Source organism: Salvelinus sp. IW2-2015, linkage group LG2, assembly GCF_002910315.2.
Source record: "Salvelinus sp. IW2-2015 linkage group LG2, ASM291031v2, whole genome shotgun sequence".
NCBI classification, from domain to species: Eukaryota; Metazoa; Chordata; class Actinopteri; order Salmoniformes; family Salmonidae; genus Salvelinus; species Salvelinus sp. IW2-2015.
In genome coordinates this window covers 36,439,882-36,454,971 of record NC_036839.1, presented here as the reverse complement: position 1 = coordinate 36,454,971, position 15,090 = coordinate 36,439,882, and the positions used below count along the sequence as shown (strand labels likewise).

General features: G+C 45.3%; 1 protein-coding gene and 1 long non-coding RNA gene across 2 annotated transcripts in view; both read left to right on the top strand.

Moving 5' to 3' along the window:
* The window catches only part of LOC111979243 (uncharacterized), a 146,932-nt gene that overhangs the window by 105,444 nt on the left and 26,398 nt on the right, over nucleotides 1-15,090 (top strand). The window lies entirely within an intron of this gene.
* LOC111979234 (insulin receptor substrate 2-like) lies at nucleotides 5,188-13,908 on the top strand. Its single transcript, XM_024009635.2, has one exon. It carries the CDS (start codon nucleotides 5,453-5,455, stop codon nucleotides 8,960-8,962), a length of 3,510 nt encoding a protein of 1,169 aa, XP_023865403.1. The 5' UTR covers nucleotides 5,188-5,452; the 3' UTR covers nucleotides 8,963-13,908.

Genomic DNA, 15,090 nt, shown 5'->3' with positions numbered 1-15,090 from the left:
TACATAGACTATCATTAAAATGTTAGCCATCCTTACCATAGACTATCATAAAATGTTAGCCATTCTTACATAGACCATCATTAAAATGTACCATCCTACATAGACTATCATTAAAATGTTTAGCCATCCTTACCATAGACTATCATTAAAATGTTTAGCCATCCTTACCATAGACTATCATTAAAATGTTTAGCCATTCTTACCATAGACTATCATTACAATGTTATAGCCATTCTTACCATAGACTATCATTAAAATGTTAGCCACTTTACATAGACTATCATTAAAATGTATAGCCATCCTTACCATAAGACTATCATTAAAATGTTATAGCCATTCTTACCATAGACTATCATTAAAATGTTTAGCCATCCTTACCATAGACTATCATTAAAATGTTATAGCCATTCTTACCATAACTATCATTAAAATGTTATAGCCATCTCTTACCATCGACTATCAATTAAAAATGTTATAAGGCCATTCTTACCATAGACTATCTTAAAATGTTTAGCCATCCTTACCATAGACTATCATTAAATGTTATAGCCATTCTTACCATAACTATCAATAAATGTTTAGCCATCCTTACCATAGACTATCATTAAATGTTTAGCATCCTTACCATAGACTATTCATTAAAATGTTATAGCCATTCTTACCATAGACTATCATTAAAATGTTTAGCCATCCTTCCATAGACTATCATTCAAATGTTATAGCCATTCTTACCATAGACTATCATTAAAATGTTTAGCCATCCTTACCATCAGACTAATCATTAAAATGTTAGCCATTCCTTACCATAGACTATCATTAAATGTTTAGCAATCCTTACCCATAGACTATCATTAAAATGTTAGCGAGCATTCTTACCATAGACTATCATTAAAATGTTTAGCATCCTTACCATAAGACTATCATTAAAATGTTATAGCCATCCTTACCATAGACTATCATTAAAATGTTTAGCCATCCTTACAAGACTATCATTAAATGTTATAGCCATTCTTACCATAGACTATCATTAAAAATGTTTAGCCATCTTACCATAGACTATCATTAAAATGTTTAGCCATCCTTACCATAGACTATCATTAAAATGTTATATGCCATTCTTACCATAGACTATCATTAAAATGATATAGCCATTCTTACCAACTAGCACTATCTTAAAATTTTAGCCAGCCTTACCATAGACTATCATTAAAATGTTATAGCCATTCTTACCATAGACTATCATTAAAATGTTATAGCAATCCACTCTCAGTGTTATAATCACCCTGACATTCCTGTAGATCACGAGCATTCTGTATGTTACAGCCTTGCATACTCCTCCATAATGACATAGGTAAACAGGGAGGGGTTTGGTAGGGGGTAGTTATATAACAGGGTGCTGCAGTAGTATAATGGCTGTTAGTTCTGGGTGCTAGAGTTAACTGACCAGGTAGAGGAGATATCAGATGGTCTCCAGTCTTCCCTGGTCGTCTCCTTCACGTCAACATGGTCTAAAGATGAATATGCAAAATCCTCAATCTATTAAAATCCTATTCGACATATCAGCACTCCCGCGCTTCATAAATGAATAATGTTATAGTAAAGCGTCTTAGGGCCTCTTTAAATACACTACTTTGACAACACAAACTAGGTCTAAGAGAGAGATACATGTGTAAAGAGACGGACCTAGATTCAAATCTCTCTTTAAGAGGTAGTGTGGAAGACATCTACACCAGATACCCCCCTCTGACTGGTACAGTTTAAAGACAACAGTTGAAGTGTCATAATACCCGTAAAACAATCATTTTTCCACCATTAATTTTTCCCATAGGGGGTTTTAGACTCACTTAAAATAAGGGCTGTGTTTCATGTTGGCTTACCCTGACGTTTTGATAACCGTGTAAATCTCTCTCGGACAAGACTTTTATCAATATATTACGCTCTATTTACTCACAGATTTGAAAATGCTAATTAGCATCAAAGTAGACATCGTGCAAAACTACAAATCCCTGCAAGCTCCTGCATGTCATCTGTAGCTGATACCTTTTCTACCAGCTATTGTGTCAATTTAAAACTTGCACAAGACAGTTCACAGAATTGTCCATTAAAATAAATGTTGCCCATTTATTAATTACTACATTTAGCTAACATTAGATAGTTCATTCAGAGATTCTTACATTTGCCTTGATTTGGCTGTATCATTCAGATCATCATGGCATTTGTAGTTATTTACAATAGCCACATTAGCAGCTAATTTGCATTTCATTTTTTGGTGGGTAATACAGCCGAATATATTAATAAGTCACCTTGTCCTAGAGAGATTTATACGGTTATCAAAATATCACGGTTGTGTGAGGTGGTGAAGCCTGCACCCAAATTAAATTGATCCTATCAGGCCCTGACTCTCCCATGCATTGATTGATTGGACCAATTCAACAGCTGTCGGGGAACTGAGGGAGAGAGCGGGTTAGGCTGATGTCATTTCCTGATCTGATTCCATTTCCAGTGCTGCACCAGCCAAATCAGTGCTATTGTTGGCATAATTGACCTGTGCAGGGCACTGTGTAAATGACCTTGGTGCTGAGGACAGAGTTGACTGGCTGCTGAGCCAGCAGAAATGTCTTTAACAGAAATAAAGAGGAGTGGGGGAGTGACTCTCAGTGGTTTCATCTTCATGCCACTAACATAGGCCACTTATGTGGTGGGCGAACTGACTGTTAGTTCTTAGTTCATCTTAGTTGAAAATGCATCATGGTTGGATATCTATGTTTGACTATCTGTCAGGTTCAGTCCATTTTCTTTTTAAACCACTACATGATGGCATTCCACATGAAAGATGTTAATAATGATGTTAAGTGATTTTCTAATTAAAGTGAGGGTCATAATTGTAATAGGTGACTAAAGCTTCCCATCAGCTGTCACCCTCGACTCTCTATCGAACATCCATTCCAGGAAAATCTGCGTCACCGGCAGAATGTAGTAGCCTAGGCCTACCACCAAACAGAAAAACACGACCTTACATCACCTCGTCTGGCAGACAGACAGGGTGTTTTTCACAACAGACCGCTTTCCCTCTAGTCTACGGGACAAGAATCCGGGATGAGGTGGCACGGGCAGGATTTTAGGTTTGGGCGGGAGCGTGATAGCCAGCTGGGCAGAGCGTTGTCTTCATCACTACGCACATCACCTGCCGCTGACGCACCAACATTCAGGACCAATGACTCTGCGTCATTATAAAAATAAAAATATATAATATAACCATATTTGGGTCATGATTTTTCTGTTTTCTGTGTTGAGATGTGCTCTCTCCGCTCTCCCTCCCCTTCCTGCGTGGAACGTAGGCTATCTGTGCTCAAATACGCAATAGAGGAAGCATCCAACGGGTCATCTCCCCTTTTGCTCAGTCTGTGAAGGCAAATATACTCTTGCAGTACTGTTGTGAGCCTGGGCGCAGTAAAAATAGGCCAGTGTGCGCGCGCCTTACGTAACAATCTGCGGAGCGCGCCATGGGCTCTTGGTGCTTTCACGACAACTGGGAACTCTCTKACTTCCGAATTCTGTGCGTTCAAAGCAACTGGGAACTCTGACAAAAACGAGCTTCGACTGCGAAAAATCGGTTTGAACGTCATCCAAACTCTGAGCTCTAGAACGATGCCCGAGTTTCCTACTTTGATATCCGAGTTGGATGACCGTTCAAACCGATTTTTCCCAGTCGTAGCTCGTTTTTCCGAGTTCACAGTTGTCTTAAACTCACTGAAGTCGGAGATTTCCGAGTACCGAGTTCCCAGTTGTTTTGAACGCGGCATTTCTCTCACTCTCACACAGTTGTTTACAATTTCACTGTTTAATGACTCTTCTGTTGCCAAATTCGGTAAGAGAGGAAAAGAGGGAGAGGGCTCTCTTCCCATCATGGCGCAGGCATGAATGTAGGGTATTATCAGGGGACACAGGGGCAATATCGAGTGTTTCCTGCGTCAGAGGCTCTCCCGCTCTCCCTCCCAGCCTAGCTGTGTCACAGAGCTGCAGTCTCGTGATGCTTGTTTACTTCTGAAGTAGGAGGGCAGAGGCTGGGTACAGACTGGGAACAGTCACGCACCCTCCTCTCGCATGCGCCTCATCACGTTGTAAATCGCAGTTGTGCCAATTGACGTTCCGAGCATGGATAATCCATTGTAGAATCTACTAGATCATGCATCATGCCGTGTTTTTAGAATTGTGCTATAACTTATAACTAAATTAATACGAATGCAAATAGACCTAATTCGTTATATCATCAAGGCTTGTATTACACGCCTATTATAGCATTGTTATTTATTGACAGCACCAATTTATCATAATAAAATAACATGTATGTATAACATAGGCGTACATGCACGCAAACTTCTATCAGTTTATCCACACTGAACCTGTGACGAATATAATTGAGCTTGCCCTCCATAATTCTTATTGCGCACTAACCAAACACAAGACATCATCAATGCTATACTACGCACAAACCTAATAAATACAACAATACATAACCCAAATAGCCACCAGGGTCTGTGAAACGTCTCGTCATAAATAATTTGATGATAGGCTACATAGCCTAAGTTGCTCTGCGATAAGAGGATACACGTACGCATTTACTATGCATACAGGCCTAGTAAATGCACCACAGGCTACAGATATGATCATGCGGATGGTGCATTCATATGCTAGTCTGAACTAGGAAACTCTGACATTTCCGACTTGCTAACTGGTTGAACGCGGCACATGTATAACTACAACGAGTTAGCAAATCGGACATTCCGACTAGCACATGAACAGCATCAACAGTTCCCAGATTGAGTCGCAAGAGGTCAGGAGTGTGTTTGAGAGTGAGTGTATTGTTACAACACTGTACATAGCCAGTAATATGACATTTTAAATGTCAATATTCTTTTAAAACTTTTGTGAGTGTAATGCGTACATTTTTTTATTGTTTATTTCCTATTTGTTTCTTGTCTATTTCACTTGCTTTGGCAATGTAAACATATGTTTCCCATGCCAATAAAGCCCATTGAATTTAATGTAATTGAGTGGGAGGGCTTTCTAACGTCTGACGGAGTCTTTTCACTATCATGCAGCCCTCTCCACCACCAATGAGCCCGGATTTGTAGGCGGATTTGCAGGTACGCCCCGTCGGCTTGCAGCGACCCAGTGTCAGTGTGTGAATTTTTTCCCTCCCCTTCTCTTTTTTTGTAACCAAAGCTGGATGTGTAGAACGTCACATATTGTTTCCCTCTTCACTCCGGTCACTTTAGCGATATGGGTTATTTACTGTTAAACAGCTACAGACGCCGAACGCACARCCGGCGCCTGGAGTGAAACAGTGTCTCTGAGAGATACGGACTATACAGAGTTTCTCTCCAGCCTTCGATAAGTGAGGATATAACAACAGGTTAACGAAAGTGAGATTTGTTTTTTAAACGATAGAATGGCGAGTCCTCCAAATACTGGGGGAGGACACTTGTTATCCAACGCGAACATTAGTAACACAAAGATTAAGAAATGTGGATACCTCAAGAAGCAGAAGCACGGACACAAGCGCTTCTTTGTTCTGAAGGAGCCGGACGAGGGCTTCCCTGCCCGGCTGGAGTACTATGAGAGCGAGAAAAAATGGAAAAACAAGTCAGCGGCAAAGAGGGTTATACCTCTTGACTGCTGCCTCAATATCAACAAGAGAGCTGATGCCAAACACAAACACCTTATCGCCCTCTATACCAAGGACGAATATTTTGCTGTGTCAGCAGAGAATGAACAGGAGCAGGAGAATTGGTACAGAGTCTTAACTGATTTAATGAGCGAGGGGAAAGTGTACTCAGATGGCTCCGCATCCAATTCCGCGTCCTCGCTGGTGGGGTTTGATGAGGCGAACTACGGGATGATTACGCCGGTAACGGCTGTGTATAAGGAGGTATGGCAAGTTAACCTAAAATCCAAAGGGCTGGGACAGAGCCGGAATCTTACCGGGGTGTACAGGCTGTGCTTATCCAGCCGGACTATCAGCTTTGTAAAGCTCAACTCGGATGTTGCGTCCGTCAGTTTACAGCTGATGAACATTAGGAGATGCGGGCACTCTGAGAGCTTTTTCTTCATCGAAGTCGGCCGGTCAGCAGCCACGGGACCAGGCGAGCTGTGGATGCAGGCTGACGACTCAGTGGTGGCGCAAAACATCCACGAGACTATTCTGGAGGCGATGAAAGCCATGAAGGAGCTGTCAGAGTTCCGGCCGCGCAGCAAGAGCCAGTCATCGGGCACTAACCCCATTTCCGTGCCCACCCGGCGGCACCACAACAACCTTCCCCCAAGCCAGACCGGGCTCCAGCGACGGTCGCGCACTGACAGCATGGCCAAAAAGTCCCCCATGAGTAAATTCACCTCCTGTCGGATACGCACTGCCAGTGAAGGAGATGGCACCATGTCGCGCACCTTGCCTGTGAACGGGAGTCCCCTCAGCCCTGGTATTCACCGGACACTATTAGGGAGCTCAAACACCATCACAGCCCAGCACTGCCGGACATTTGAATCCTCTTCCCTCCAGCACAGTAAGTCCATGTCCATGCCTCTGTCCCACTCCCCACCCACAGCCACCCCCAGCCCTGTCAGCCTGTCCTCTTGCTCTGAAAGCAGTGCTCCTCGCCCCTCCAGCTGCAATGCCTCCGTCTCTGGCTCCCCCAGTGATGGCGGCTTCATCTCCTGTGATGAGTATGGCTCCAGTCCTGCAGCCCTGTACCTCACTCGCCGCAGTAACACTCCAGAGTCCCTAAGGGCAGACACCCCCCCCTCCCGGGATAGCAGCGACTTGCATGGCTACATAGTGATGGAGAGGCAGAACCAGAACTGTTTCCGCCGGTTACCAGAGCTGGACAAGGCATACCGGAAACGCACATACTCCCTTACCACCCCGCCCCAGCACAGGGCGCCGCCCCAGGTCTCCTCCACCTCATTGGATGAATACACGCTTATGAGGGCCACCTATACCAGTAGCGGCCAATCGGGTCGCAGCTCTCACACCGCCTCCCCGAAAGTTACCTATCCTGAGGACTATGGCGATGTCCAGATAGGCTCCAACGGTCACCTAGGTGACTGTGGCTACATGCCCATGACTCCAGGCATTGCCCCTCAGACAGGGTGGGTCAAAGGTGATGCTTACATGCCCATGAGCCCCATGTGTGTGTCGGCCCCCAAGCAGATCATCAACCCCCGCTCTCACCCCTCTCCAGCTGGGCTCTGCTCCCATACCGACTCCCCTGGAAGCGTGTCTCTGGAGGACAGCGGCTACATGAGAATGTTCTGCGGGGCCAAGATGTCTGTGGACAGCTCCGACGGTAAACTCACCAATGGGGAGTACCTCAACATGTCCCCTGTGGACCCCGTGGTCTCCCTCACCCCCCCAGACTACATCCTCACAGACACTACCCACCAGCTTTACCCTCACCACAGACAGCCTTACTCCATCAGTTCCCTAACCCGCTCTCTCAAAGCTCAGCCCCAGAGGAACGGTGTCACAGACACGGACCAGTACGTGGTGATGAGTCTACAGAGGCAGAGGATAGAAGAGGAGTCCAACTACTGTCCCATCTCACCAGTCTCCATCGGTACGCCCCCCACCAACACCCTCTCCTCAGCCCCCTCGATCCTCAGAGCCAGCAGGGTGACCCAGGAGGGGGGTCTGGTCCACAGGGGGAGGGTGAGTCGGCCTACCCGGCTGGCCCTGGACTCTCTGAGGACACTGCCCTGTATGAGCGAACACCCTCTCCCCTCTGAGCCCAGGAGTCCCGGGGAGTACATCAACATAGACTTTGGCAACACCACACGATACCCGCCTGTCTCTACCATGACTGAAAGCTCTGCTTCATCGCTGGGCTCGGTGGACGGGCCGGCGAGGAGTTCCCCGCCACTCTCCGAATACGTCAACATCAACATCAGCTCATGCTCTTCCAAACACAGGGATTCCCCTTCTTCAATAGGGCGCATGGAGCCGAGTCCTGTGCTCCTCGTGTGTCCCAGCCAGCCTCACAGAGAGGACCAGAGGGAGAGAGAGGAGGGGGAGGAGGAGGAGAGAGAGGAGGGGAAGGAGGAGGAGAGAGAGGAGGAGGAGGAGAGAGTCATAGTGGAATATCCTCTCCAAAAGCATGTGAGCCCTGTGTGCCCGGTTGGCGCTGTAAAAGACGACTACACTGAGATGACCTTCAGTCCTACCAACCCCTCTGCCTCTCTCCCTGCCTCTCTGTGCCCCTCTGACTCCACCACCCCCCTGCCTACCAGCCCCTCTGCCTCTCTCCCTGCCTCTCTGTGCCCCTCTGACTCCACCACCCCCCTGCCTACCAGCCCCTCGTCCTGCATCCAGAGACTCACCCTGGGGGGAGAGGGCATAGTGGTGGTCCCCCCTGTCCCTGTGGAGTCCTTCCTCCTGGGGGGTCCCTCCATCCCCCCCGTCAACCCAGACAGGGGGGCTAAGGTGATCCGGGCTGACCCCCAGGGTCGCAGGCGCCACAGCTCCGAGACCTTCTCCTCCACAACCACGGTAACGCCAGTGTCTCCATCGTTTGCCCACGATGCCAACATGCGGCACAGCTCGGCATCGGTGGAAAACGTGTCGCGGCTGGTCCGGAGCTCGGAGGGCTCAGACGAGGAGTATGGGAACAGCAACAGCCCCATGTGCCGGGAGACGTCGGCAGGCTACCAAAACGGACTCAACTACATTGCCTTAAACCTGATGGAAGGGAGCCTGGGGGGCTGCAGCAGTCTGGGGGGCTGTGAGGGACTGCTGAGGTTCAAGGCAGCGTGTGGATGCAAGGGGGGCATGAACGGTTTCAACGCCAGCCCCTATGCCACCATGGGCTTCAAGGAAACTGCAACAGCAGTGAAAGGTGAGCCTCTGCCGATTATGTGTGTGCCTTTGCATGCTTGTCATGAGCCCATTCATTCATCCATGGCATAGAAATAGAATGAATAGAAAGGATGTCTCCATTTAATTCAATGATGGCATAATGGTTGGACTAGACATTTTGAGTGTAGCCATGCCAGGAAGTAGAAGCAGGAATCTTACCCTTCAATGTGTGCTGTGATTTATTGAGTCAATTCAACTGACATTACGAAAAATACATTCCATTGCATGAGCTACATCAAACTGTTTAGTGTTTATGTTTGTTATTGCAAGTCCGTTTAAACATGTATTTGGTGTATACTGCTTATAGTGAAACTACTTACTTCAACATAGATATGATTTATTTCTCTAAACATGATTTATTAAACATGGCGGCTGAAATGATAAGTGTCGGTGCAAGTTGGAGCCCAATGAGAAGTGTAGCGTATTAGTCCTGTGATGCAGCGTATTCAGTGCATATAAACTGATATTTGGAGTAGCCCGTCACACACATTCAGTACATCATTAAGGCCAAGGCTGCGGGAAATACGCGTGGTGTCGTGATGCAAATGATTGAAGTTGTTTGAATTCTGTGTCAATGTGTGCGCTCGAGTCCCAGCCAGTGTTTCCTGTGACGCAGTTATTCTTCTGGACCAGACTACGCTAGTGCAAATGTACGGAGACAGGAGAAAATACCCCAACGCGTTGCTTCAATGATGCTAAAGATTTTTTTGCTCAGCATGCCAGAACAATCCATAAGGAATATATCGGCCAGGTGGTTTCTTCATTATGTAACACAGTTATATGTGCTCTGAGAGGATTAGGATACGAGTCAGCAGATATAGTGGAAAGTAGGCTAAAACGGATTCTGTTCAAAATGATCACAGAACAGAAAATAAATCGATTTAGGGGACAATTCACCTACCAAATCACACTTCAACCCTGTCCGTAAATATTGATGGGTCCCGTTTAAGGGATGGGAGGTTGGGGAAACCAAAACATTACCTTTCACCTCGTTCCTGGCTTATGTCTACTGTAGTATTAGTAGCCTGCTATACAACAGTAAATAACACACTCCCCATATATTTGGTTTGGACATTGATGGTGAAATATACATTACTTGTAGGCCTATAGGCAGCGGTTACACAATGTTGTGATCTGCAATGCCCTGGTAAAGAGAGTGCTCTCTTTCTCCTTTCCTCATCTCCTTTCACTCTTCCTCTGTCTCCCTCTCTGGCTGTATACCGTAGGGCTGGGTGCAGTCTGTGCACTGGGTCCCCCAGAAAAACAAGTGAGTCAGTTGTTTATCACTTGTCAGGTATTGGGTTTCATGTTAGGAATGCAGTGTAGAAAGGCTGCTGGGAGATGTGAATTTTCACTTGTTTTTCTAACCTACTGGGGGGATTGCAGATCACGTTGTTGTTTTACGGCGAGGAACTTTACAAAACAGACTAACACACACACTGCACCTGCTCTCGAGGATTAAAAACCTATGCACTGATTGGCCAAACATACTCAATCAAGGGTGTGTGTTAAGAAGTATAATGTCAGTGTATTTACTTATTTTTGTGAAATAAGGAATTTCACGTGTGTTTGAGCATGACTGGGGTTGCAGAATTCTGGGAACTTTCAATAAATTCCCTGGTTTTCTCTGAAATAGTGGTTGGAGTATTCCCAAAATCAGGAGGAATAAGCACGAAAATCCGGAATCCTCCTGCTAGGATTTCTGGAAAATGTTGCAACCCTAAGCATGTCTGCTGACTGAGTTGTTTTGTAGATATTGCAGTCATTTCCACAAAGTTGAGCAGAAAGAAAGATCTGACCCGAAGCTACGGAAGGAGAGGAGATGGGGGAGGAGGAATGGAGACAGAGGAGTGACATGTATTAGTTTGTTTTTCAAAATCAGGACAAAACAGACCACAGTGGGAGGGAGGGGGGTAAGAACAGAGGAGGAGGGGAGACAACAAAGCAAGAGAGAAGGAGCAGAGTGGATCCGGTACGAGTTGGCTGTGGCTGGTTATTGCTTGGTTATTTATGGCATTCCTGAAAAACAAATGATCAGCCGGAGAGAAAGAACAAAGTGTTTACCAAGAAATTACAGGCTTTTCCACATTCTTCCCTCAGCACCACAACGTGACTCGTAGTCAGCATTCCACATGCTCACATTCATTTGTGATTGGCTGGATTTGGAATGCAAATCATTTTTCGGCTGAATTGGCCTTTATATTTTGTGTGTGTGACAGCTGCTGTGTGTATCTATTTGTAGTTTACTCTGGCCTTGTGTTTGTAGGTTACTCTGGCCTTGTGTTTGTAGGTTACTCTGGCCTTGTGTTTGTAGTTTACTCTGGCCTTGTGTTGTAGGTTACTCTGGCTTGTGTTTGTTAGTTGTTACTCTGGCCTTGTGTTTGTAGGTTACTCTGGCCTTGTGTTTGTAGGTTACTCTGGCCTTGTGTTTTAGGTTACCTCTGGCCTTGTGTTTGTAGGTTACTCTGGCCTTGTGTGTGTAGTTTACTGGGCCTTGTGTTTGTAGTTACTCTGGCCTTGTGTTTGTAGGTTACTCTGCCTTGTGTTTGTAGGTTACTCTGGCCTTGTGTTTGTAGTTTACTCTGGCTTGTGTTTGTGGGTTACTCTGGTGTGTTTTGTGAATTTGATATCAGTGTTTGAGACTTATTAGTCTATTGGTTCATTGACTCATTGAGCTGATGGCCGGTCCAAAGCTAGTGGTTTTTGGCATTGTTGTTGTTTTGGTTTTTGGTGGGTAGGCATGCACTCACTGAGAGGGGAGATTGAAGGGGGTGGGTCACTGAGTGGGTTGGGGGCTGTTTAAATTTCAAAAGCATACCCCCATATGGCCCACCCCTGCACCTCACTCTGCCGCCCCGGGTCAGAAACGTAACCTTTGAACTGGCCCTGGGTGTGTGAGGGCCCTTGGGATTAGCAGTGAGGAAGGAACGCTACAAGAAACACCAGTTATCTGCAAACAGATAAGAAACAATGTATTCACCTCTCCTACGCTCTCTAGTCCATCTCTGTGTCTGAAACTTTTCTGGGTTTTTCTCTGAAGCTCTTATCATTCCTCTCTCTCCTTTCTTCATGTTATCCTCTCTTTATGAGAGCTCTCTCTCTTTTTGGCTGTCAGGTGTTTGATAGAGACACTCATTCTCTCCCTGTTTTTATTTGGGAGCTCTGACCTCGTCCCCCCTTTTGTTTCCCTCTCTACCTCAGTGTGTGTGTAGCAGATGGTGGGGGCCGGGGTCTTGCACCTGCCCCTCCCAGCAGTGCTCACTGGTTATCTGGCCCTTCAGAGGCAATGACTGAGCACCATCTGCGTGAGAGAGAGAGGCTGAAAACAAATCCAATTTTGATAAACTCCCATATCTATTGGGTGAAATACCACAGTGAGCAATCACAGCAGCAGGATTTGTGTTCTGTTTTCACAAGAAAAGGGCCACCAGTGAAGAACAAACGCCATTGTAAATACAACCTATATTTATGTTGATTTATTTTCCCTTTTGTACTTTAACTGTTTGCACGTCATTACAACACTGTATATAGAGATAATATGACATTTGAAATGTCTTTATTCTTTTGAGTGTAATGTTTATTGTTCATTTTTTATTGTTTATTTCCCTTTGTTTATTATCTATTTCACTTGCTTTGGCAATGTTAACATGTGTTTCCCATGCCAATAATGCCCTTTGAATTGAAATTGAATTGAGACCAAATATCACTCTAACCCTCACTCTATCTCTCTCTCTTTTCTCTCTCTCTTTCACTCACTCACTTTTTTCCCTTTCTCTCTCTCTCTGTCCCTCCCTCTCTCTCTTTATTTCTCTCACTTTTTTTGGCATTAGTTTCTGTTTACTGGAAGTCATGTGATTGAGTCTCCTAGTCAGTTGGTCTCTGCCCTCCTTTCTCTCTCCGCCCAGAGAGCCCTCTGTCTGTAGCTCCTAGTTCCAGCTGAGGGCCTCTGGTTGGCTTTAATAAAATGACATTGAGGTTTGTTTAACAACTAATTAAACAATTAGTAAATTAGATAGCTAAATATCCCCATTACAGGAATTCCTTGAATTGCCTCCTGTTTTATGGACTTCTTTGAAAATAATAATTGCTTTTGAGAATTTGAACTGAATTAGTTACCTAAATGAACTTCACTGAGGTGGTGTGACTTTAAAGGATAGCATAGCTGTGCTGAAAAAGGCTGATTGACTTGTCAGCTGCTGTGTGTGGTTAATTATAGATCAATCCAATAATAATACCTAGACGTAGTGGCATATTTCTAATAGCGTTTGTCTTCACCTGTCCTCACTACCCTGCCCTCGCTCTGTCTTTCACCCCTCTCTCACTTCACCTCCCTTCCTCCCCTTCTCTGTCTGATACCCATAAACTAGGACGGGATGTTCCATGGTTAGATAAACTCTGTTAAAGTTCCCTACATTTAGCAGGGAGTTAAGGAGTATTACATTCTGTTCAGGATTAGACATTGTTGAGTATTTTGTTTCGAGTTAGATTTAGTGGAAGGGAGAGCACACACACACACAGGTTTCCCAAACACTGAGTTGCAGTTAGGATCACTTAAGCCTCATGGAGCTGTAAGAAATTGTATAAGATACTGGTAACTTGTTTTAACCACTTCTCAACATAAGCTATTCTTGGCACAACATGCACCCATCCCCACTACTTTGTCAGACCCACACACACATCCCCTCCCCCATGAATAGGGCCTGTGAAAACAAACGCACATGCAGGATGCCTTTGGATGTGACTAGGACAATGAACTGTGGGAAGGGCCAATGGAAACGTCGACATCAGGCCGAACAGGATTACCCACGACCCAGATCGACCAATCGGAAGGCCAGACTTCAAGATCAACCTACTTTGCTAGTTGTCTATATAATCTGTATGTACTGTGTAGAGCGGCCTCTTCTCCGACGATTTCATAAGAATCTGACAGAAAGGGGCCGTGCACGTTTTTGCCTGATATCTTTACACTTGAATAAAACGGCCTTATTATAAAATTATCCACCTCGTCCTATGTCTCCACTTGTTCTCCTGTCTCCAATAAACGTTTTACTAACAGAGCTCATGTTCTCCTGACTTCCCAGGAACAGGCTTCACTCCCTCCTCACCCATTCCTTCTTATCGCTCTCCATTTTTCTTTGGTTCACTCTATTTCCTTCCTTCTTCCTCTCTCAAATTCAAATAGAAATGTTCACATGTGGTTTGTTAACACAACCCTGTGCCCCAGCAAAAAATACTGTTAGTCTGAGTTATGCTACTGCTAGGAGAACCACAGACCTGTTGTCTGAGTTATGCTACTGCTAGGAGAACCACAGAGCTGTTGTCTGAGTTATGCTACTGCTAGGAGAACCACAGACCTGTTGTCTGAGTTTATGCTACTGCTAGGAGAACCACAACCTGTTGTCTGAGTTATGCTACTGCTAGGAGAACACAGACCGGTGTCCTGAGTTATGCTCTCTAGAGAATCACAGAGCTGTTGTCTGAGATATGCTACTGCTAGGAGAAACACAGACCTGTTGTCTTGAGTTATGCTACTGCTAGGAGAACCACAGACCTGTTGTTCTGAGTTATGCTACTGCTAGGAGAACCAAGACCTGTTGTCTGAATATGCTACTGCTAGTAGAACCACAGAGCTGTTGTCTGAGTTATGCTACTGCTAGTAGAACCACAGAGCTGTTGTCTGAGATATTGCTACTGCTGGAGAACCACAGACCTGTTGTCTGAGATATGCTACTGCTAGTAGACCACAGAGCTTTGTCTGAGATATGCTACTGCTAGTAAACCACAGAGCTGTTGTCTGAGATATGCTACTGCTAGGAGAACCACAGACCTTTGTCTGAGTTATGCTACTGCTAGTAGAACCACAGAGCTGTTGTCTGAGATATGCTACTGCTAGGAGAACCACAGACCTGTTGTCTGAGATATGCTACTGCTTAGTAGAACCACAGAGCTGTTTGTCTGAGATATGCTACTGCTAGTAGAACCACAGAGCTATTTATCTGAGATAACTCTACTGCTAGGGAGAACCACAGACCTGTGTCTGAGTTATGAACTTTCATACTTTGTACTTTAAACTACAGTAGCATGCTTTCTCTTTTGTATATGGCCTACTAGGAGCGGACACGCGTCGTTTCTGGCTGCTGGTTCGGACTGCGCCGGCGGTACTGAAGTGGTGTGTAAGG

What these genes read in the sequence shown, in the direction of transcription:
- LOC111979234 (XM_024009635.2), top strand. Translation starts at nt 5,453, where the DNA reads ATGGCGAGTCCTCCAAATACTGGGGGAGGACACTTGTTATCCAACGCG.